This window comes from Pelodiscus sinensis, chromosome 3, assembly GCF_049634645.1.
Source record: "Pelodiscus sinensis isolate JC-2024 chromosome 3, ASM4963464v1, whole genome shotgun sequence".
Classification (NCBI taxonomy): Eukaryota; Metazoa; Chordata; order Testudines; family Trionychidae; genus Pelodiscus; species Pelodiscus sinensis.
This window is the reverse complement of record NC_134713.1, coordinates 159,488,840-159,513,972: the sequence shown is the minus strand read 5'-3', so window position 1 is coordinate 159,513,972 and position 25,133 is coordinate 159,488,840. Positions and strand designations below refer to the sequence as shown.

Sequence of the window (25,133 nt, the reverse complement as noted above, 5' to 3'; positions counted from 1 at the left end):
CTAGATGTGTGTAGAGCACTAGCCTTTTGTGTTGATGGCACCAAGCCCTTTAGCAAGACAGACAGACTTCTCCTGTCCCTGGAAGAATGCTCCAAGGGAGAATCCATTTCTGCTCAAAGAGTAGCTAACTTAATTGTGTCATGCATCACCCATTGGTACTCTGTTCAGGGAATACCGCTCCCCAAGCGCCCTAAAGCGCACTCCGTTAGAGCCATTTCAGCTTCCATTGCCTTTCTCAGAGGGGTTCCCCTTGCAGATATCTGTAGGTCAGCCATGTGGGCGTCCTATCACACCTTTGTAGACCCATTACGCTGTACAGCAGAGATGGCTGTTGGATAAATCTTTAACGGCCGCAGTTCTTTCATCTGCCAACTGATAAAGACTCCGATTCCCACCTACCTCCATGATATGGGGGGAGGGGGAGAATACTGCTGTGCAGACACCTACAGTGGAGCACCCACAGGGATATCACTCGAAGAAGAAAGCGAAGTTACTCACCTTGGTGCAGTAACTGTCGTTCTTCGAGATGTGTGTCCCCGTGGGTGCTCCACTGTAGGTGTCTGCACAGCAGTACCCGCCCACCTCCCCGCTTTGGTTCTATTTTCCCGATACTGAGGTGGGTATGAGGAACTGGCTCAGACCGGATCGAGCAGTGCAAAAAGGTGCAAATGCCGCAAGACACTCCCCGCGCATGCGCAGTCCGGCCGGACTACTTCTGTGAAAAATCTCCATCCTTTGACGCTGGGGCAAGCCCAGCACCTACAGTGGAGCACCCACGGGGACACACATCTCAAAGAACGACAGTTACTGCACCAAGGTGAGTAACTTAACTTTGTACAGTGAGCTACTCTTACTGCTGCCCTGTGATAATGGTATGTGGCTGACAAAAGGCTGTACAAAAAGCAGCCAGTAGATGGTGCAGGAGTTGAAAGCGAAACTAAACTGAAGAAGAGAGAAAAACAGGCTCCCTGAGACGGGGGAGAGGAAAAACATGAAAATAAACGTATTGATGTGGACAGACTAACGGGGAAATCTTTGTGTGGATGTTGTGAAGATTTCACATGTGAGTTACTTGCTTATCTAAAGCTGAAGAAGTTCTAAAGGTAAATTTGTAAACTTTCTGTTCTGCTTGTGCAGAAGTGGGATTAGATCCAAGCAAAGTAGGGCGTATGAGAGATCCTCTTTTTCTTAAAGTGCTCCAAACAGCCTGATGATCCTTTAGAGAAGCAGAGTTTGATCTTTTCCCGTTCTAGTTAGAATCCTCATTCCCTGGAGAAGGTAGGGAATGTAGTATCAGAACTAAATTTCCAGCTTTGGTGTATTTCAGTGAAGATAGGGGCTTTCCCAAGATGCAGTGCATGTGTCCTTTAAAAATGTGCTGTGCTTTCTGTGTTTAACAGCACCAGTAACTTGCATAAAAGGAGGTAAATACTGAAGATGGGTTTGAGCTACAAAGTTCAGCTGCAGAGCCAAACTTCCTCATTGCATGAGAGGTGTTCAGGTGTCCAGGGTTTTGATTCAGTCTAGGGCAGGAGTAGGCAATAATAATTTCAAAAAAATTTGAAGTGACCCCGGCCTCTCTGGAAGGGACAGGGCCAGGATGCTTCTGGGCTTCCCTACCCCCAGACTATGACTGGTCTGCAGGTGGGGGGAAATCCTTTTGCCCCCCCTTCCCACTAAGCACTCATGCCCTGATGGTGGGAGGAGACTTCCCATGCTCCCGCATCCCCAGGACAATCAGGGAGCCATGTGGCGCTGCCTCTTTGAAATGCTGAGGATTGACCCTGGGCTCCACATGGCATTTCTGGAACCCAGACTCCCCAGCTGATCCCGGGCTCCATGCTGCACTGACACTTTGAAATGCCAAATAGAGCCCGGGATCAGCTGGAGAGTCCCCAGCTGACCCCAGGCTCCGTGCGGCATTTCCATGGAACCCAGGATCAGCTGGGGATTTCCCAGCTGATCCCGGACTGCAGTGTGGCATTTCAAAGCGGCAGCAACACATGAAGCCTGGAAGCACTGACCTCAGGCTCCATGCAGGAGCTTTCACTTTGAAATGCACAAGAGCCCCCTCCTATACTCTGAACCCCATTGCTGCAGTCCTCTGACTGTTGTGCTAGCTCAGGTGGATTTTGGACAATGTATCCTTCTCCACCCTCATATCCCTCCTAGCAGGCCTGCTTTGGAGGTCTGTGTATAGCTGTGCCCTAGCTCCAAGGACCTATACTATTGCATACTGCACGTAGGAGTACAAAGATATAGCTTTGCCGCTGAAAGACACAGATGGGATGGGTGGATAGAAAACAAAGTGTTTTTTAACCAATCCGTGGCTTTTTCATTCACTCTGTAATTATTCTTTCTGTTACTTGCTTTAATTCTGCTAATCATATGATATCTAGGAAAGGGTCCTATTTATCCATCTTTTAACAACACAATAAATGTAAAGATTTATTGCTTTGCGTGGAGATATGATCGTTAGTTGACTTTTGACCTTTCCCAGCACTGCCAGGAAGTTAAGCCTTGTCTCCACTTACTGGGAGATTGATGCTGCAGAGATTGATCTCTCGGGTCAGTTTCGTGCGTCTAATAAGGACCCGCTAAATTGACCACTGATCATGCTCCCATTGACTCTGATACTCTACTGGGTCACAAGGAGTAAGGGAGTTGACAGGAGAGTTTCTGCAATCGACTTCTCGCAGTGGGAATGCCATGGAAATTTGAACTAAGGTACCTTGACTCCAGCTACACTATTTTTGCATACCTTAGTTCAATTTTCCCCTCTAGTGCAGACTTGGCCTTAGTGTCTGAAACACGCTGGGCTAAACTCTTCTGTCTCTGCCCCATGTGTTTTACGCTGATCTCACCTGTTGACTTCAGTGGAATTATCCCTGATTACCAGCTGAATGAGAGGAGAACGTGTCTTCAACTTTGTTATTGTGAGGAAATGAAACTCTATGGCTGCTGAGCTGGGGAGTTTCATTTTCATTTGGAATTCTTTCTAGTGCCGAAAACACACATCTTGTGACATGTGCAGGAAGTGGCTGTTTCTTGGATACACTCACTGGTACTCTCTATTGAGTTGTGTGTATCTCTATTATCTCAGCTGTGATTTTTTTCCCCTCCCTAATCAGATTTTTTAAGAAGTGACCAAGGCTCCCTCTGAATTGTAAGAATTCAGTACAGCCTCTTGTCTTTCTTACAGAAACAGGACAAAATCAGAACCTGATCTGAGGCTGTAAGACAAGTAGTTCAGATAAAATAAACCCTGAACCCAAAGTACTTGTGATTTATTTTTGGGTGTACAAGCCATAGTGAAACCAGGCTTGTCTGATCATAGAGTCATAGAAATGAAGGGCTGGAAAAGACCTCAAGAAGCCCTCAAGTCCAGCCCCCTGTGCGGAGGCAGGATCAAATTTAGACCATCCCTGACACATGTTTGTCCAGCCTGATCTTAAAAATCTCCAAGGAAGAGGATTCCACAATCTCTCTTGAAAGCATATTCCAGAACTTACTATCCTTACAGAAAGAAAGTTTTTCCTAAAAGCTAATATAACTCTCCTATGCCCCACCACTGCTCCACTTTCATATCCCAACCACTGCTTCAGCCTTGGAGCTGCTACTCCAGGGTCAGGGGTGTCTCAAATCAGCCTTCAGTGGGTAGCCGAGTTAGTCTGTTACAGGAAAAAAACAGCAAGCAAATGGTCTGGTAGCACTTTATAGACTAACAAAACATGTAGATGATATCATGAGCTTTCGAGAGCACAGCCCACTTCTTCAGATGACCAGAGTTATGACTAGGGGATAAGAAAACTTGAAATAAATAGGAGAAAGGAAGAGGGGGGTGCGGAGGGGAGAGAAAGATGCTCTGTCGCCCACCCCCCAACCTCTAAACATAAATGGTATCCTTCCTGCCTTGCCAATCTATCCACTGACTTTGATCTTTATCTACTCATGTTTAGCACCCTTTCTCCAGCACTTTACAATGGTAGGTAAGGATTAGTAGCCCCATTTTACAGTTGACAGTACAGAGAGTTTAGCTGACTGGCCAGGGTCCCATGGAAACCAGTAGCAGAATCTCTGGTTAACAGTCTGGTCTCTTGACTCCTGGAGCCATGTTCTAACCACTCGATCACACTGCCATCCCCCAAAGGAGGTTTAAGCCAATTGATCTGGAGAGCATGAGAACCAGCTGAACCTAGTTCTGCTTTTGAAACAGTTCCCTGCAGGCTTGACTCCCTTTGCAGGCTGGGGTCTGGCAGACCTGATTAGAAAGGAACAAAAGCATGATCCAATGTTCCTGGGCTTCCCCATTTTGTTGTACCCCAGGGTATGGGACATACCACGCACGGAGTGTCCTGAACCATTCAGCTCTCCTATGTGTTATGGCACCGTTTGGAGGATGCATGTACAGGACTTTGTGGTTCATTGTACGGGGACAACTTAAAAGTATTTCTATGCAGTGAAAAAAAAAAAAGAAAATGGTTTGGGCTTGGATTGGAGCCTGGCCTCTGAGACCCTCGCCAGGTTGAGGAGCCCGGGCTCCACACTGAGGCCAAGCATCTGCACTGCTATTTTCAACCGTGTAGCAGGAACCCTACAACTTCGTATCAGTTGTGCCAGGCTCTGAGATTTGCTGCTTTGGATCTTTCTTTTTTTTTCCTGTGCAGATGTGACCTAAATAGGACTGGCAGAGAGACTGCCAGACCTTCTGGTCCCATTTTTAATACAGAGACACCTGCACTCAGGGCCTCTCCTGCAAGAAGCAACTCTGTGTATCTAGAAGTGCCCTTTCAAATAATCCCAATAGTTCCTGTTCTCTTTAGTTCTAGATTTAAAGACCTATTTCCATGGTGACTGACAGGCTGGTTCCATAAGGAGCCCATAGTACCCCTTGTACAGTATATATTACAAATGAGCCATCTATAGGGTAAGATGTCACACATGCAGATAATAAAGGTCTGGTCCTGATACAGTGCTACAGCCATTTAGGCCACCTGAGTATCTGGCCTCAAATATTAAGTTAATCTGTGCTGGTGCCTGTTTATTTCTAATATGATTCATCAAAATGGCTGTAACCATCATCAGCTTGCTAGGGCAACACTGTTGTGTGGTTTTTTTTTTAATTACCTTATTTTCTTTAGGGCAACTGACCTTCACTGAGGGCAATGACAGCAATGTGCCTAGACATCCTGCTGGCGATCTTGGAGGAGCTGGAAGAGGAACAGAGAAAGAAGTTTAAATTTAAACTCAATACCACTGAACTGAGGGAGGGCTACAGAAACATTCCCAAGGGACTTCTGCAGAAAGCTGATGTAACAGACATGGTTGATCTGCTGATGAAATACTACCAAGAGGAGTATGCTGTGGAGGTGGTGATAAATGTGCTCGATCAAATCAATAATAAGGATCTGGCCGAAAGGTTGCGAAGAAAGTCAGGTGAAGGTGGGTGGTGATTAGGATGGATATCTAGCCCCTGTCTGTAAGGATAGATAAAGCTGACAGGTATGAGTGGGATTCTGTGTTTTAGTGCAGCCCCTTGGTATCTTGGTGTAAAGTGGCCCTGAAGCCACACACAATCATCCTGGTGTAGAGTGATCCTCCAGGGCCACAGAGCCTTGCCTTCTCTAATGACAAAACCACATAGCAGTGTCTATGTTTTAAAAACAAATCCCCCACAACAAAATGCTCCACTGCGCATCCAACTTCCCGCCCTGGGAAGATGATATAAGAGAGAACGAACTGCACAGGGGAGATGTTAGGCATCTCAATGCACAAGTGGAAGGTGCTTTGTTGCTGTGGCACTGAGGGAGGTATCGGAACCTGAACAGAATTCAGTAATGGCTCCTAGGCTATCTCTGCTCCTGTCCGCTAACAAAAGAATTAGCTGGAGCTTCCTTGTACACTAACAACTGCCAATTGTCATACTGGCCCTTAAGGCCACCTTCATGCTCCTTGCTGGGTTGCACTGTGTATTGGTTAGAAGGGGCTGAGGCTCTGGGCCTAAATGTCTGTAACATTGTAGAGCTACCATAGATATGACATGACATATACTCGGTGGATAGCACATCTTCCAGGACATGATGAAATGTATCTTTTCTTTCAGTATGGAAAACCAGACCTGTTTCTGTAAAGCCCCCAGACATGGGTAAGTCTTTGCCCAGCAGTTTGCACTCTAGCTCATACTGTTGAGAAACTTCAAGTGTATCAATCTGTTTAAAATTCTGTTTTTGTTTTAACACAATGAAACGTGCTTGAAATGTGCTCGAATTGAGTGCAACTCCATTTACAGTGAAATTCAAAACGGAAGGTCCCGGTGCATCAAAATGCAGATCCCAAGTCTGCTTAAACTGAAACTTCCTCCTAGACTGCAGTGGTTCAGTGGAAACAAAATGGCTTTGCTCTGAAGGCCAGGTCTACACTAAAAGGGAAGGCTTAATCAAGATACGCATCTTCAGTTACATTCATTATATAGCTGGAGTCAACGTACCTTGTTTTGAGTTTCCCCACCATCCCTGCAACAGAGTTTCCCCACCATCCCTCCTCACAGAAGCAGGAGTACTGGATGCTGATGGGGCACCCTCTGAGTTCAATTTAGTGAATCTTAACTAGACTTGCTAGATCAAACTCCAGAATATCAATTGCAGCAGTGTCTATCTTCAGTTTAGTGAAGACATGGCTTAGACAGTATTATCATTGTCCAGTTTCTCTAGATGTAAACTGGAAATTGATTTTGGGAGGACATCCAAACTGTAAGGAAATTAGATTCACAGCTGAGCTTTGAAACTCAGGCCGTATTTACTATAAAATGTCCTTTTAAAAATGACTGTTCCTGTCACAGTGATATATTTAAGAATAAGTTCTTAAATAGGCTGGAATATTAATAAACTGTTCTCTTCCCATTCCCAGATCACAGAGTGAACTATGTGACCTCTATGAAGGAAAAATTTAGAAGGGTGAAGGATTATAATTCCCGGCCAGGAGAATGGGTGTCTTTAGAAGACCGCTATACAACACTCTTTATAGTAAAAAAACACCATCAAGTAGAAGATAAAGAACATGAGCTACTGTCTAGGGGAAAAAGACACATGGAGATCATGAGGAAGCCAAGCAGCTTTGAGGACTCCCATGTTAAGGTGGAACATCTTTTTGACACATTATCAGATGGTACAATAACTAGAAAAGTGATTTTACAAGGAGTAGCAGGGATTGGGAAGACGGCCACAGTTGGAAAAATTATGTACGACTGGTCATGTGGGACACTATACCAGGGCAGATTTGATTATGTTTTTCATTGGAGCTGCAGGGAACTGAACCAAAGAACAGAAAAACTGAGCCTAGTTCAATTGATTTTACAAAATTGGGGACATCCAAAGCCAGCAATTGGGGAAATTTTGTCTTGCCCAAGTAAAGTCTTGTTCATCATTGATGGCTTTGATGAACTCAGGTTTCCTGAGGATTATGATGAAAGTAAAATCTTATCCTGTGATTTGGACACACCTCACTCAGCAGCAGCTGTGGTAGAAAGTCTTCTCAGCAGCAGGAGCCTTTCTGAGGCATGTTTTCTCGTCACAACAAGACCCTTAGCCGTAGCAAAGCTGGAGACCCATATGAAAGCTGATCTCTGGGCAGAGATTTTGGGCTTCTTGGAGGAAGACAGAAAGGAGTTTTTCAAGAAGTTCTTCAAAGATGAAAAGAAAGCAGCCATTGCCTACCATTACATCCAAGAAAATGATGTAGTATTCACCATGTGTTTCGTCCCCCTCATCTGCTGGATCGTCTGTACAACCCTGAACCTTCAGATGAAGCACGGTGAAGAATTTGTTCAAAAAGTGAGCACAACCACCCAAATATTTACCTATTTTGTGGCCACTTTATTGCAGTCCCATGGTCGCTCACAGACCTCCACGCAAAACCTTTTTCACAACCTTGGATCATTAGCCTATGATGGTATGAGGGACCAGAAAGTGTTGTTTGATGAGAGCATGCTGAGGAAATGTAACTTGGAGGTGTCCAAAGGTCCATCGACTTTTCTCACAGAATTACTGCAGGGAGACATTTTTGTGGAAACCATCTATAGCTTTGTCCATTTGAGTGTGCAGGAGCTGTTTGCTGCTTTGTTCACCTACTGGAATAAGAAGGAAGCTTTCGAGCTCTTGAAAGAAGCCTTTGTGGAGAAGAAAAGCCACTTGATCCTAACTGTTCGCTTTCTATGTGGACTGAACAACGATGAGTCACTGAAGCCTTTGAAAAGATACTATGAAACCGAGAAAGGCATTTCAAAGAATGAGTTGCTGAAATGGATTAAGAAGGCACTCCTTATTTGCCAGGGGCAAGAAAAGCAGAGCAATCTCCTTCTGGAGCTGTTGCATTGTTTGTTTGAGATTCAGGATGAGGAGTTTGTCATAAGGGCTTTGGAGGAGGTCAAGGAAGTGGACTTGCTGGAGAACAATCTAGGGCAGGATGATCAACAGGTGGTACTGTACAGCGTGCAGCATGCCAGGGAAATCAGGCAGCTGAAACTGGCCAGTCTGAAAGAGGCACATATTATCAAACTGCTTCCCTTGCTAAAGAAATGCAAACAGATCCAGTAAGTACCATCAATGCGACCGAACTTTAGCAGAGTTCATAAGACTTTTATCTCACTAGTCCCAGTGTGAATAAAGGGAAAATGTCATAGGACCCTGTGGAGTTACACTGCTGTATGTGAGATCAGAATCAGGCCCAATAAAATCAATAAGGTGAAACTTAGGGAAAAATGTAGCCTGAAAAATCCTTGTTACTTGGGTTATATATGAGCCAGCAAGGAACCTCACAGCCTAAGTTGAGTTTTCAGGATTTGCAGTTAAACAGCACCTCCCTGTATATGGACTCCTGGGAGTATGTCCACATTGGAGCTGGGAAAATTGAGACAACACACTAGCTCCTACGCTAGCACTGCCAAGATTGACATTGCTGTGGTGATGTGCACTGGGTATCCAAGCCTGCCACCCTCTAGGTCCATTCTTGCAAGACTAGCCCATGTCACTGTCCATGTCCCAATGTCCATCTTGTTGTTTTTGGAGTGCTAGATCAAAGCTAGCCTGTGTCTGTCTTCCTGGGCACATTCCTCGTTGTAGTGTCAACATCTTCACTGAAAGCCTCAGTGTCACTTTTCAGAGAGCTTCATATTGAGAGCCTTATCCAAACATATTGAGGTATCCCCCCTCTTCTTCTCTTTCGCTTGTCTTCTCTGCTCATCCTTCATCCTAGCTCAGGCCAACCAAATCCTCCTCCTTTCCTTCTCAGCCTTGCCCTTCTCTCTTCCCAAATCCCCACAAGCATTGCAGCTCTAATGCCTTTTCTTGCTCCTTTTCTATTACCTTCCAAGTTCCACTTACTTCCCCTCCCAATTCATTACCCTGTCAGGGCTCCTGGCTCTTCTGGTCCCATCATGGGGAACCATCAGCTCCTCAGACCAGATTCAATGATTACTTACTAAACTAAATACTGTGCAGTATGCCTTCGCCCTGATATTTTCTGTATCTGATAGAAGAATACTACATATTGTACTCTAGACCAAAACTCCAAGGGAGTCCATTGCAAGCATTTCTGCAATCACAACTACTCTCTGCTGACAGGTCTTCCAAATTAGCAGCGCATCTACTCCTGCAGACTCCTGTAGAGATATTAACACATCTAAATCTGTTTTTCTCCCTATAGTTTGAATGCCTCTGGAATCTCATTGTCTATGCTACACAAGGTGTGTGCTCATCTTTTACAAAAGCTTAGAATGACCATGCTGAGTGTGCAGCAAGAAGAAGATGGAATTCGTTTTGTCGTGGAAGCGAGCTGTGAGGGGGACTCTTGCATGTAAATACAACTCTTTGTTTCACTCACTCCATGAGGGGGGGGGGAGGAGAGAGAGAGAGAGAGAAAGAGAGAGAGAAAGAGAAAGAACACACGTGGCCAACAATGCAGTATGGCTCTTTTACACTGGCTTTGGACAGTGACTGCAGAATAATACAATATTTCTATAAAAGGCAACCAGAGCAGGATTAGTTGTGCTCCTTTTGATTTCTGATGGCAAGAGTGTTGAAGAGAAGCCAGTAGTAGTGTACCTTCCAGGTCAGTAGTGGATAGTAGAACCTAGCCTTTCAAATTGTTATCCCTTTCACACTCATATGGGATAAAAATGATCATGAAATTAAATTCAGGATTCTAAGGAAAGGTAGGAGGACAAACAGCAGAATAAAGACAATGGACTTCAAGAAGTCCACGACTTCAAGAAGGATATTTTAGAAAAGTCAGAATTGGTAGGTGAGCCTAACAAGTCTAAGGGGGAACAGTACAGGAGGGTTTATAGGTTTTTGAAGAGACATTATTAAGGACACAAGAGCAAACTATCCCAGGACATGGGTAAGATAGGAAGTATGATAAGAAGCTGCTCTGGATTAACCAGGAGATCAACAACCTGAAACTGAAATGAGTCATACAAAAAGCAGAAAGTGTCAGAGGGTAGCTGTTAGTCTGGTTCAGCAAAAAACCCCGAGGAGTCCGGTGACCATAGGCAGCAGGTTTGTATAATTTTTTATGGTGTCCCATTAGCCACACCTCTGGAGGTAACACACTTGGGGCAAGATGGACACATGACCAGAAGTAAACGGTGTCATGTCACCCCTCTCGAAGGGCTTTTCCCACCATCCTCCTACCAACAGGGATTAGTTTGGCCCCCACCAAACCCCCCGCATGCAGCTATCCTGCAATTACATTAACCAAATGTGTGTGACATCAACTCGAGGGCAGAGAGGCTGGGGGAAGTGTTCTCTCTAAGGCTATGTCTACACTCGCGGCTTCTTGTGCAAGTACAGCCGTTCTTACGCAAGAACCCACAGAGCATCCAAACTGCCCGCCTGCTCTTGCGCAAGGAAATTTACAATACGGTGTGGTAAGAGAGGGCATCTTGCGCAAGAGCTATGCTCTTTTCTAACAGGTGTAAGATCTCTTGCGCAAGAGGGCAGTGTGGATGCTCAGCAGGGATTTCTTGCGCAAGAAACCCCTATGACTAAAATGGCCATCGGAGCTTTCTTGGGCAAGAGAGCATCCACGCTGCCATAGATGCTCTTGTGCAAAAGCACAGCTTGCACATGGCAGTGTGGACATGTTCTTGCACAAAAATCTTGCACAAGAAACCGCCAGTGTAGGCTAAGAGTTTCCCCCCATGAGCAAAATTAATTTTGTGTTGTGCCCCAGTACTGAGTTCATGTGGCTTGTTTGGATGTGCCACTCTGGCACCCAAGTTAATAAATATTTTTAAACCTTTACCTTTTCTCTCTGCTGCCATGTCTCCATCCCTTGTTCCATCAGCTTCCCTGGTGCCTGCTGTCCCTCCCCCCCCCCCCAACTCCTCACCCTCCTCTGCTGTCCTGACTCCTGCCCTTCTCACTGCCCTCAGCCCTCCTGCAACCTGCCCCCCTCCACCAGCCCTTCTCTCCCCCTTCTGCCCACTCCCCCAGTAGCCCCACTCTGATCATGTGAGCTACCTCTCCTCATCCCCTCTTCCAACACCTCCTTCTACAAACCTGCCCTGCCTCTCTCCTCTGGTGGTGGTCCCTCCCCTGCAGGTGTCTGCCCTTCTGCTTCACCACCAGAATCCCCTGGCACCAGCACCTCCTTGCACAAGAAACCCCTATGGCTAAAATGGCACCTCCTCCTCCAGCCCCCAATGCCCTTACCCTTTCCCCTCCCAGCTTCTACCTGTCCCCCTCCCACTGACCCCTCCCCTCTTGCCTTTTTCTTCATTGTCTTCACTTGGCCCCCTGGCATTTGTTTCTCCTCTACCCTGTCCCTTTGGAGCCTTCCCCTTTCTTTCCCCTCTCCCCTCCTCCTCTGCATAAGCCCCTTCCTCTCCCAGCCCTCGCCCTCCCCTACCTTCTGCCTTCCAGTTTGCGGGGCCAGAGTCTGCGCTCTGTCCCCGGACTCCGAACCCTCAATTCAGCTGCATGGCGCGGTGCAACCCTGCGCCCAGCAGTTTTAAAATCCTGGGCTGTGACGTTATGTCACGCCCAGGTGTCTCCCCACCCACCAGTTTGAACACGCTGCGCATGGCAGCAGCAGCCAGCAACGGGGAGCTCAGTGGAGGTTGCGCACGGCAGGGACGGGACTGGGCCAGGGACGGAGGAGAGATGCTGTGGGGCAGGGGTGGGAGGATGTACGCAGGGGGAGCGGGGCCCACTCCAGCTCCAAATATTGGTGGAACCTGGGCACCACAAGCCTGTACAACTCGCTGCCCATGACTGTGGCACTTTAAAGACTAACACATTTATTTGGATGTAAGCTTTCGTGAGCTGGAGCTCACTTCATCAGATGCATGAAGTTTCTACTTTGACACTTTTCCACTTTTTGTGTGACTTATTTTAGTTTCAGCCAGAGCAATTAGGGCATTTCTGGGTACCTCTCTGGCTCTGTCAATCAGTTTCTTCACTTCCTCAGGTGAGTATTGTCTCTGTCTGAGGGTCTTGAGCAAATGCAGTTGTATCTTAGGGCTTGTCTATAGACAATGGATAGTGTAATATGTTCTGGGGGAAAGCTGGAGGCCTGTAGGTAAGTATAGCAGTCAGTAGTTTTCTGGTATAGGGTGGTGTTTAGTTGACCATCACTTATTTGCACTGTCAAGGACGCAGATCTCTCGTGTGGACTGGTCCAGGCCAAGATTGATTGTGGAGTGGAAATTGTTGAAATCTCCCAGCGGAATTCTTCAAGGCCTCCTTTCTGTGGGTCCAGATGATGAAGACATCATCAATGTAGCACAAGTGGAGGGGGGGGGCACTTAGGGACGAGAGCTGAGGAAGCCTGCTAAGTCAGCCATAAAAATGTTGGGGTACTGTGGGGCTATGAGAGTACTCATAGCAGTGCCTCTGGTGTGAAGGTATAAATCATCCTCAAATCTGAAATGATTGTGAGGGCAAAGTCACAAAGCTTAACCATTAGCTGTGCTGTGTGGCATAATTGGGGATACAGTTCCTGATGCCTTGCCCATCTTGATGTGGAATGTTGGCGTAGAGAACTTCTGTATCCATAGTGACCAGGATGGTGTGGGTTTGGGGTTTTTTGTTTGTTTATTTTTATTTTTGTTTTGTTTTGTTTTGAAATTCACTAATGGATTGTAGCTTCCTCAGGAAGTCAGTGGTGTCTCAAAGACAGGAGTGCTGATTGCATAGGGCCTGTGGAGAGAGTCCATATAGCCAGACAATCATGCTGTAAGAGTGCCAAAGCCTGAGATGATGCAGTATCGAGGATTTCCAGTTTACGGCTCCTGTGTAGCAGAGAGAATACCCTTGGTTGGGGCTCTAGGGGTGTGTGTGTGTAGATTTGTTCTTATGTTTCTTCAAGGAGTTTCTTGCGTAGATGGTGTAGTTTCTTTTGGTACCATTCAGTGGGGTCAGAGGATAGCGACCTGTAGAATGTGGTATTGGAGAGTTGCCTAGCAACCTCCTATTCATAATTCAACCTATTCATGAAAACTATAGCATCTCCTTTGTCAGCCTCTTTCATTTTAACGTCAGAGTTGTTTCTGAGGCTGTGGATGGTGGTGCATTCTGCATGGCTGAGGTTATGGGGAAAGTGATGCTGCTTGTTAACAATTTCAGCTAGTGCACATCAACAGAAGCACTCTGTGTAGAAGTCCAGTCTGTGGTTTTGACCACCAGGAGAAGTCCGTGCAGAATCCTTCAAAGACAGGACACAAAGTATTGAGCATAAACTGCGGCAGAGGAGATTTAGGTTGGACATTAAGAAAAACCTGCTGTCAGGGTGGTTAAGCACTGGAATAAGTTGCCTAGGGAGATTGTGAAATCTCTGTTGTTGGAGGTTTTTAAGACCAGGAAAGTCAAACACCTGTTAGGGATGGCCAAGATAAGACTTAGTCCTACCTCAGGTGAGGGAATGGATTAGATTATCTATTGAGGTCCCTTCCAGTCCTACATTTCTATGATAAACTCACCTGTGTATGTAAGGCACCATCCACTTAAACTTGGGGTGGGTGGGGTGGTTAAATAAGATTTACTTAAGGTAGTGCCTCATGCTGGCCCTCTGCACAGGGAAGAATTTCATTCCTTTCAAATCCTGAGTTCTGATCCCAGCTCTGTTGCTGACTCATTGTGAGGTGGCTTTGACAAGTTGCTTAACCTCACTGTCTCTATTTGATTTATCTGTAACATGAGATGAATCTGTTGTGAAGATTAATTTATGATAATGCCCGTGAAGTGTGTTTATGATGGAATGCTCCACTTATGTAAGTGCTGTATGTAAGCATCATCTCTGTCATGAACTAGGCATCTCATTAAAATACAAAGTTTATTAGGCACTAATCTCCATTAACACCCCCATCTTAATTCTGCCAAGGCAGCATGCCTTGATAAGGTTCAGCATTTCTAATGGCCTTCCTCAATTGCAAAATCCCCTGGTCTGGTGGTGCATCATAGCTTGCTGCACATTTACTTAGTGAAATCTCCACTCTGTGCAGGTAGCCAGCACAATCATTCCAATGCATGCAGTGAATGTCAAGCCTGGCTGGTGCAGGTCTCACCAAGATCACAGAACTGTTCTGAATAGTAAAGCAATGTACAGAATCATAGAACTATACTGTTAGAAGAGATCTCCAGGGTTGTCTAGTCTATCCACCTGCCAAGATGCAGGATTTGTTGTGTCTAAAACAAGTGGTATTCTAAGCCATCATTTTGTTTTGCTGTATTGGTAGTGAATGCATATGGTGTTAAAGGTGACCTTCTTGAAAAGGAAAAGAAAATTGGGTGTGTGCCATATTTTGCCCACTTCTTTTAGATTTGGATTTTTCCTGTACTTGAATTTCTTCTTAAAATCTCCAGCTATCAAATTGAGATTTTCTCTGGTTTTGGTGGCTGACTCCTGCACATCTCAGAGACATGGATTCTGATGCCTTTCAGACCTCACTTGATGGGACTGGGTATTAAAAAAGAGAAGTTTGTTTGTGCTTGTGTATCTGAGTTTGAGTTAAATACCTGTTAGTTAAAAGTCTGTACTTTTATTAACCTGTATTTTTAAAAAGCCACTTTCTCTCTCAGTAAGTTTGTTTGCATGTTGTCTTTAGTGGCATAAGTTCTCCAGTTGGCCATAGCATCTTAGAGGAAGAATTAAGTCGATAAAATCTCAATTTTTGATGGTCTAACAGGAAAAAAATCTTCCATTTCAAAACACGGGCCTCTTTCATGTATCAAATAGGGTTTTTTGTTTTTTGTTTTTTGTTTTTTTTAAGGCCACTAGCCCATTTTTTTTCTCCTTCCTATTTATTTGCAAGGTCACCTCTGAGCCATAAAACCATTCAGTTTCATATTAGACATGTGAAGACCACCCTGGGTTTGCCCTGACATTTCTCGTTTTATTTTTCTGTTCTATCAAATTCTCTAAATAAGTTGATCTCATTCTGGTTATAGAATAACTTTAGATGACCTTCCTGAAGACACTGCCTCTGCAATTTGTGACGACATTATTCCAGCTCACCCTGGCGTTGTCACCCTTGAGGTGAACGGGATTCAGGGAAGGGAGACATTTGTAACTACCCTGAAGTACAGTCTTCTGAACTCAGACAGCAGACTGCAATCAGTGAGGTAAGTGGACATTTGCCATTTCAAGTTATTAGACAGACTCACCAGTTCTCAGGTGACCTACCATATCCTTCCTCTCACAGAAACTAAGCCAGGTTCTCCCTGATGAGATTCATCCATGTATTTTAATGTCATACTTCAGAATAGAGGTGGGTCATCTTGTGGGTCAGAAAGATATTTACAGAAGATGTAATTCAGTTTTACTTTATTTTCTGCCAAGCTTCAACATTGAGAACCCCAAACAGAAGGCTTTCCAGGACATCTGCCAACATCTTGCTACTCACCATAGCCCAAGAAAATTCCTCTTATTCCGAAGGCATGAAGAGGATAAAATACACTTTGGATATGAGACAAAGGATGAAGAGGAGAGTGGCAACAGGCATGTTTTAATTGATTTTTCTTCCTTTGCCTCTTATTGAAATAATATGTCGTGTGGGGGAGGGTCACTGGGACCTCAGCAAGGAGCTCTCGTTTAATAAAAACAACATCACAGGGACTTTCTGTGCATGCTTTCATCCTTTCCCAGACTGAGAGAGGGCATAGCCAAAGCCTAAGAAAAAAGGAGAGGGAGAAATTAGGGTTTCATAGCTAGGGGATTTCCGTGTTCAATCTTCTCAGCTTTGGTCTCCGCACACAAGGGTTAACGGTCCCAGCATCCAGATTCACATTGCTGTTAGTATTCAGCATGTAAATAGGCTGCCTAGTATACCACTCTGAGCTTCCTGGTCTGATTGGCTTGGTTTCAGTTCCTAAGATCTGTAACGGGGCTTGACTTACCGCCTTGATGCCTTCTGTTGGTCACACTGGGAAATAGTTCAATTCAGAGCATGTGCTGCCTTCTGGTTGTTGTCTTGCCCATTCGCCACTCTCCTGTCTCCACCCTCTGGCCCTGAATCTGCATTGCTCCCTTGGTCCATGGCATCTCCCTTGCAGGGGCATTGCAGTCTTCAGTCCATGCACCTGCTGCCGTGGCCAACTGCAGTCCCACAGTCTAGCCCCTTGCCTCAAGCCGCAGTCTATACAGGGCTTGCTTCTCCATGGCTAGGTGTGGTGCAAGGGAAGTGGGAGGAACTCAGGCCCCACTACTCTGGGGCCTAGCCCAGGGACCTGCTGGTGGCAGTCATATCCTGTTTTCCTTCTCTCCTTTCTACTGTGCGTGCTCCTGGGGCCACTTCCCCATGACCTTTGCACCCACTCAGCGCTTAACTCAAGGCCTGCAGCCTGGCAGTGGTTCACCATCACGCTATACTGTTACCTGCCCAGCAATGCTGTGTCCCAGGTGTGGACCTCATTAGTTCTCTGAGAGCCTGTGCTCCTTCCTGGCCAAAGCAAGAATGAGTGCCTCTTAGCCCTGCAACTTTTTATGGGGCCCAACCTGGCCCTGAGTGGCTGACTTCTCCCTTCTTCTGATTAGCCAGGTTTGTGCAGGCTCCCTCTAGTCTGTTCTTAACCCTTTCACTGCTAGAGTGGGGCAGCCGCCCCATTACAGGCAACAGAGATCAAAACAGTGAGCAGAGTGATCCTGGAGGGCATTGTGGGATATCTTCAGGAGGTCAGTCACAGTGACTTCACAAATGTAGTATCTATGCTGATGCTTTGTTGCTCCAACTTTGCTGCAAAAAGCTCTATGCCTCTCATCAAAGCAGTTTTATTTTATCATCAAAATGGGAATTTTCCTACTAAAAGTAGCCCTGTCCAACATATACCTTTAGCTTGAGAACATCAAATGGGAGACAGTTATGGTTTTTTGAGTCATCCAATAGAGATGCGGTGCATAGAATCGGGTTTCTGAATGTACAGTCCCATCTGAGAGGTTGTTAAATATTAAAGTAAAAATGTAAAATAAAAACAGAGCAATCCAACTGACAAACAATGTAAAGTAAATTCTTCATGAACAGACTCCCCATAGACCTCCTGTAGCATTAACATATCTCCTGAGGCAATATGTAATCCACATTTCTCAGTACGGTGCTTTGTCCCTTTTTAGTGATGGTTGAGCCACATAGTCAGGTTGATGAGTCTCTTACATCCTTGGTTAACAGAGCCAGGTCTTTTAGCTTGGGCAACAGAGCTTATTTGTAAGATCCAGAGATTGTTGGTTTGATTCTTGCTTATGACCTAGCCAAGGGCATAGTATGATCACTATTGTCTTCCCAGGCACGGGAGTTTCAGACCTTTGATCTGACCCAATATGACCATTCTTGTGTTGTTCTTAGTCTTCTAAAGCACTTGAGGCACTGACATGCTTTGACATGCTTACCCAGGAATTTATTTGTACTTTCAACTTCAAATTCATCCTAACTCTACTGAATTAATTGATTGGGTTATTGGCCAAGGTATACATAAATATAGATCTAGATCAGTGTTTCTTAAACTTTTTAAAACCGAAGAACACCAAACAATACTTTTATGAGGAACACCACGGATTTCTTTGTTGAGGGAAAAAAAGGGGGGGGGGGAAGAAGGATCGGGGGAAAAAAGGGTTGCTTGCCCCTTTAAGGGAGGCCATTTTGAATTCTTTTGTTCTCCGTGGCACACCTCCAACTGCCTCACTGTGGAACACAGTTTAAGAAACACTAATCTAGAGATTAGAAACCTGTGCAAAACATAATCAAGTTTGATTTTATTTGAATAAATACAAATGAATGTATTTGGGGAAACAGATATTCAATTGGTGGGAAATGATAGTGCTACAAGAGACTTGAAAAGGAAAAAAAATAATTTACACACGAGTGTGCAATGGGATCTAATAGAAAAAGGCAGTGCAATTTTCATGGCTGCATGCAATACACAAAGGCAACATATCCTAGGATATTCAGACACTGAGCTTGCTTGGATTTGTAACTTGAGTCAACATAAGCTTTTTGTTCATGTTGCTTGATAAAATAATAACATTGCTACTGCTTCTTTTACCAGATTATCTTAGAGTGGTTAATTTATATGGAAACCACTGTGGAAGGATAAATAGAAAAGTAATTCTTATAGCACCACGTTTCCATAGTTATAATGTAATCTTTTTCTTTTATCCAGATTCCAAAAGAAAAAGAAGAATGAAAAGCGAAAAGGAAAGAATGAGGCACAGAAAAAGTGTTTTCCTTGGCCAAATTTAAAAAGGAAAACAAGAGAGAAAAAGAAAAAGGACTGCATGTAATTATCCCCTTCCTTTTTAATGGCTTTTTCTTGGGACATGTTCATTAGTTCAATCTAATAAAATAGAAGTCCCTGAATATATTTCCCCACAAAGATACCAGATCCAATAGAGAATAAATGACAAGAACTCAAATCAAAGTCCAAGCATGAACTTCAGGGAATTTCAAACCTGCTTGCAAATTTCATTATTTGTCCCCATCACTATATAACATCAAATCTGAATCAAATATCTGTAATCCCACAAACTAAGGGAACATCTAGAACCAAATTTTGCAGTTCTGTCCCATATCTGAATTAATGGCTGAGAAGAAAGGAAAAATGTTTAATCAGTTAACCAGCTAAATGTTAGGCAGCCCCAACGTTTAAGCGGTTAACCGATTAAGTGGGATTCCAGGTGGAGGACGGTTCAGCCCACAGGGTTTCTGTTCCTGCGCAAGGGCTGATTTCAAGCTCCCTGGAGCTGGCTGCAAGCTCCTGGCCCCACACTGAGGATCCCAGTGGGGATGCTCTGCAGACCCGTTAACCGTTATTAATTTACATCCCTAGTTCAGATTATTATTTATTTTGTTTGCCATAGTATCCATGATGTGCTAGGTAGAGCTGGAAGGAACTGTTTGAATGAAACTTCTTTTTTTTTTTAATAGCAGAAAATACAGCTTAGAACCAGTCCACTTAAGAGACACAAATATTTCACTAATTCATTTTCACATATTTTGTTTCAATATTTTCTAAACAAACTGTTTAAATGTTTGGGCTCGAAACAACGTCTTGAATTCAAATTTCCTGTTAATACTATTTTTCAAAATATGTTAAATGCTCAAACACAAAAACAAGAGGTTTCATTTTGGGTGGAATGAAACCAGAAATAATTCTTGTACCTGAAATAATTGTTCCAGCTTTTCAATTTGCTAAAAAAATTATTTTTGTCTCTATCTGAAACTTTTTTTTTTTTTTTTTTTTTTTGGAAATGCCAGTGAACCAAAAATCCATTTCCTTCTCAGCTTTTATGCTAGGTGCTTTATAGACTATAAGAAAGGACAGCCCCTGTTCTAAGGAGCTCACAGCCCAGGGGTATAAAATTGAGAAGTCAGAGATCATGGAATGTGGACAACAAAATGGATTTTCTATATAAATCAATAAGATTTGCTAGAAGTATCATGGCTGGTATGTTTTAAGAGGAACTTGAAAATGGAAAAGGCGGGAGCCTCGCTTTATCTCAGGGCAACTGAATGGCATGGAAGTAATTGGTGGACAAAGGTTGTTTAAGTGGAGGGAAAGAAGATGGTGATGCATATTTGATAAGGCTCTCTATAGAACCTTGAAGGAGGATCATACATCACGTTGGCTCTTTTTCTATGCCATGGATGGGAGCCTTAGACCCAGGGGCCAGATGCAGTCCCCAGCTTGCCTGGATCTGGCTCCCGGGGCTCTGGACTCCTCACCATCACCCCAACATTGGGAAGCCTGTGCTGGCACTCCAGCCCCCACTGTTCCCCACCAACTGATTTTTCTGTGGGTCAACAGCCCCTAACCATAAAAAGGTTCCCCACCCCTATTCTGTGGGTTCTCTTGCTCACTCTGTTGCTATCTATATGACTGTGAGCTTTCGCTTATGTCAAGATTTTCAGAAGTCTCTTGTATTTTGGGATGCTAAGCTTTGGGGTGCTCAGATTGAGATCCCCTTTGGACCTGGTTTTTAGAGGAGCTGAATGCCTACAACTCCGGTTGACATGAATGAGCGCTACGGGCATTTGGCTGCTTTGAAAATCCAACTCTAAATGTTCCAAATATGGCATCCAAAACAAATAGCCGATTTGACTATTTTGGCCTTAACTGCTCTGTGCCTCTGTTTCCCCCAAGTAATATGAACTTTGGTAGAGTGCTTAGACATCCTATCCAGGATGATTTAGACCAGGGTTACTCAACTTTGGAAGCCCCAGGGGTCATGATACTCACAGCACATGCTGAGGGCTGCAACTTAAGTGTGATTGCATAAACATGCAAATACATATGCAAATAGCTTCTTTCACACTGAGGGGCATGAATACAAAGATTAAGGCAAGACTACACATCACACAGGCCCCATTTAAGTCAGTTCTGCTGATATTAATACAATGCAGTATTTACCCGATTTCTACCCATATGACAGCACTTTTAATGAGCAATGACAGTCCAGGAATTTAACCACTAAAACAGTTAAATCATATCAACAGAAGGCCATTCTATTGACTACTTTTTTGTTTTGGCTCCCAGCCATAGGCCGCATGTTGAGCACCATGTAAATCCAAACCACACCATGGGCTGCAAACAAACAGGCCACATGTGGCTCATGGGCTGCATGTTGAGTAGCCCTGATCTAGATGGTGCTTGGTTCTGCCATGAGGGCAGGGGACTGGACTCGATAACCTCTCAAAGTCCCTTCCAGTTCTAGTGTTCTATGATTTTATGATTCTATGATCCTTGCGTGGGAAATGATACCAGTGGGAAAAGTATTATTGTTACTTGTTGTTATATCTTTTATTGTTTAAAATCTGCTTTTTTCCACTAGTGCTAACCTCTCCTGTCTCCCTGAAGAGCATTTTCTTGACCTCACCATGTGGGTCACCTCCACATTCACTCCGCTAGCCCTGTGCCTGGATGAAAATTCCATCGATGATGAGCTGATGAAAACACTATGCAACAGTCTGAACAGTACTGAATATCGGCTTCAGTCACTGAGGTAAATAGAAGCGTCTAAGGGGTCTTCCTGGATAGGAACAGAGGAATCTGCCAGAATTGCCAGGACCCAGGGAGGCCAATAGACTTGCTAGGCCCCTGGGCAACATGGGGTGGGGTCTCAGGCAGCAGGAGTAGGGCTGGAGGCAGCCAGCCCTCAGCACTGCTACAATGTGCTGCACCCCCTGCCCTCCTGCCAGCACTCAGAGCCACCCAGAGCATGGTGCTCTGGCCGTGATTTTAAAGGGTCCAGAGCTCTGGCCACAGCCACTGCTGCAATAATGGTGGTGGTGGCTGGGAATTGCCAGGCTCTGGGCAACTGCCCCCTTTGCCTGTCCTCCCTCCCCCTTGCATCAGCAGGCCTTCCAGGACCAGACCAGTTCTCCATTTGTTTCAGTTTCCTGTCTCTGACAGTGGCCTGTACTAGATGCTTTTGAGGGCTGAAGTTTACACCAGCTGAGGGTCTAGCCCTCCCGCCATTCATCTGACATTCATGAAGGGCTTATGCAACAAATACTTACCAGTGGGAATGACTCTGAGTTCATAATGAGCAATCCAGGGAGTTGGTAAGGGGGGAGGGTGTCTAAAAGATACATGTCCATGTAAGCACAAAATATGTGCTACAGCAGTCAACTGTCTACAATTTGAAATCTGGGTGGTGTGTCTGTTGGTTGGTGTCTGTCGGTTGGTCCTGATCTTTTCTCCTTGTATCTTTGTCCTTAAAGCCTTCGCTCTAACAACCTCACCCAGGAGAGTATAGCTAATATCTGCTCTCTGTTCCACTGCAACATGGCAGTGTCCTTGAACCTGCAGAGCAACTCCGTGGGGGATGAAGGGGTTAAAATACTTGCGACGTGCCTGAAGAGTAAAGGTTGCTGCCTAGAAAAACTGAGGTACAGTTGGAGAGAGATGCTCTGGTGTAACTGTTGATATGGAAAACAGGGCACTGAAACTAGCACTTATGGTGGTTTCCACTAATATCAAGGCACAGTTACTAATACAGGCCCTGGTCTTACAAACATTTCTGCACATATTTAACTTTAACATCCATTTAAATGGGACTGCGTTTGATAATCAGTTTAAGCATCTATCTGTGGCCTGGTCTACACTATAAAGTTGTTGGCTAACTACATTTCTTAGGTGTGTGAAAAATCCACCCTGCCCCTGAGCAGCATAGCTAAACCCACCGGTGTAGTCAGTGCTAGGTAGATGGAAGAATTTTTCCATCCACATAAGTGCCACCGATTGAGGAGGTGGATTAACTACAGCAATGGGAGAATCCCTGTTGGGGGCTTAGGTAGTGTCTATTTTGAAAGTTTGCAGGACTGGGACCAGGGTCTAAGAAACAAAGGGCCAGGTGATGGCCAGCAGAGGAGTCTGTGCATTCACAGGAGCTCTTTGCTGGCCAAGGCTGCCTCCCTCACACTGGCAGAAGGGTTCTGGGGACAGGACATGGGCTGGAAAGGGTGTGGGAGGCAGGGTGGCGTGGAGCCCTTCTCCACCCAGTCTGCTGAGATCTGAGTAGAAGCCATACCTCCGTTCAACTTTTCTTTTGTGGCCATTCCAGCTTACCAGGTGCTGGCCTGACAGAAGACTGTGTTCCCGCCATCACCTCTCTGTTCTCCCAGAAGAACACCCTGAGGTGGCTTGATCTGAGCTTTAATAACCTTGGAGATGGAGGAGTGAAAGCCTTGTGCTCTGCCCTGAAAGATAAGGAGAGCCGTCTTGAGAAACTAATGTATGTCCAAGCTCTGCTCTTTCTCCTTTTCATTTTGTTGATGCCATGATGAAGGGCCGAGGAACCTTTTCTCAGTCGGGCTGCTGACACAGGGGAAAATCAGTTACGGGCCACACGGACGTGAGAAGCAAATAAACAAACAAGCAAGCCCTGCCCCCAAAACCCTCACTGACCTGGCCCCCAAATTGGAAGCCAAAAAATAAAACACAAATAAAACCCCTCCACTCACTCACTTCATACTCAACCCAGTTGTGCTCCAGCCTGTGGGTGGGTGGGAGGAGCACTAATGCTTGGGCTCCCCCCAGCCTGGCCAGCTGGTGCTTGTTCTCCAGCCCCGGCTGGGCGCCGAGGCTTGGGGCTTAGGCCTATAGCAGGATCAGCCAGCGCTCGTGCTCCAGCGCAGAAACTTGTTGTGGGCTAGATCAAAGTAAGCTGGGAACTTTATCTGGCCTGTGGGCCATAGGTTCCCCGCCGCTGTGAAAAGAAACCAGGTGGGTTGTTTATGGAACCATAATTCCCTTGGTAATTCTTCATTTTCATTCTGGTTTCAGTGATTTCAGGCAACCACTAGGTTTTCAAACTCTGATTCTTTCCTTTTTCTCCCTATTACGTAGCCTTGAAAACAATGGCATCACTAACAGCTGTGAGAAGGAGCTCATCCAACTCATTGAAACCACCCCGTCCCTGCAATACCTGTGCTTGGATAATAATGAGTTCTCATCCACATCCAGAGCCCACATCTATGACATATGGGAAGAGTATCATGAGGAAGAGGAGGGAGGAGGTGGAAGGGATTGACTTGGGAGTCACAGGTGCTGCACTCAGTTCTCAGCGATTAAGGTAGGTGCTGAGGTCAGGAACTTCCATGTGTTACGAACATGGTGCTAATGAAAAGAACCAGAATGAAACCACTGGGACATTTACAGTAAATTCTTTACACACGGTACAAAATTCAACACAGGATGCAGCAGTGCAACCACTTCCCACGCTGCTCTGCCCAGTGACCTCAACCCCATCACGGACAGAGTGTAGCAAAAACATATATTTTAATATTGGTTATACGGTTATAAGTATGATGCATAATGATTTGATGTAATGACTTGCTTATAAGTTCTGGATGCTTCTATTTCTCTCTGTGTCTCTCTCATGATTAGATAATGTTTACTGAAAGGTCTTGCTCCCTGTTAACTTTGCAAATTAAGTTGTACCCCTTCTCTGCATCACAAACTAAGTTGTGTAATTATTATCTTGTCTGAAACTCTGTACAATTGTTTGGTGTGAGTGGAGGGGTTTGTGAGTGAAAGCCATCTCAGATGCCCAGGTGATCAAGAACAAGTGGAAACTCTGAAGATAACAAAACAGTAATTGTGTCTGAGGCTGAATTGAATTAGCAGCATTGACAAACCCTGGAGACAGACACAGACCCCACCAAGACTGAGACAACGATGGGAATCCTGACAATCACCATCAAAGGATAACCTGGAGAATGCAGAATAACACCTCTTAAGATTGGATGACTGCAGCATGACACTGCAATATCCATAGACCCAAATGGGAACTTACAAGTATAAGAAGGGGAGTTCTTGCCATGGAACTCTAGGTTCAGTCCTGCAGGCCAAGCCTCAGAGAAGCCTCAAATTGCAATCAAAGGATCCCAACTCCTCACTCAGTCAGCTTTGCCTGGCCAGTAAGACTGACTTGAGCCACAATGGTCTGGTAACTATGCACTATCTCTCTGAGTGAGTGTGTGTGTGTGTGTGTGCGCTAACTGCTTCACTACTATATTCTCAATAAACGCGGCATATTGCCTTTTCCCCTGGAAAAAGATCCTGTGTGCTTTTTATAAGCATAACAAGAGCACCTCTAAGGATGCAATGGTTACAGTCTCTGTGCTTGTCCAGCCCTTGGCTTTT

At 45.0% G+C, this 25,133-nt stretch overlaps 1 protein-coding gene across 3 annotated transcripts; it reads left to right on the top strand.

Annotated features, from left to right (window-relative positions):
• Positions 1–911: 911 nt before the first annotated feature.
• Positions 912–25,059, top strand: LOC102463374 (NACHT, LRR and PYD domains-containing protein 3-like). 3 transcript variants are annotated; one of them, XM_006118072.4, is made up of 12 exons: positions 912–1,063; positions 5,142–5,442; positions 6,104–6,145; positions 6,907–8,587; positions 9,700–9,849; positions 15,447–15,620; positions 15,838–15,996; positions 18,648–18,764; positions 21,316–21,486; positions 22,208–22,375; positions 23,050–23,220; positions 23,835–25,059. In XM_006118072.4, exons 2-12 carry the CDS (start codon positions 5,166–5,168, stop codon positions 24,016–24,018), a joined length of 3,294 nt encoding a protein of 1,097 aa, XP_006118134.2. In that variant the 5' UTR covers positions 912–1,063; positions 5,142–5,165; the 3' UTR covers positions 24,019–25,059. The 3 variants fall into 3 exon arrangements, with proteins under 3 accessions (XP_006118134.2, XP_075781463.1, XP_006118133.2); XM_075925348.1 differs by having other exon boundaries at positions 915–1,103; positions 5,142–5,436; XM_006118071.4 differs by having other exon boundaries at positions 915–1,103.
• Positions 25,060–25,133: the final 74 nt, after the last annotated feature.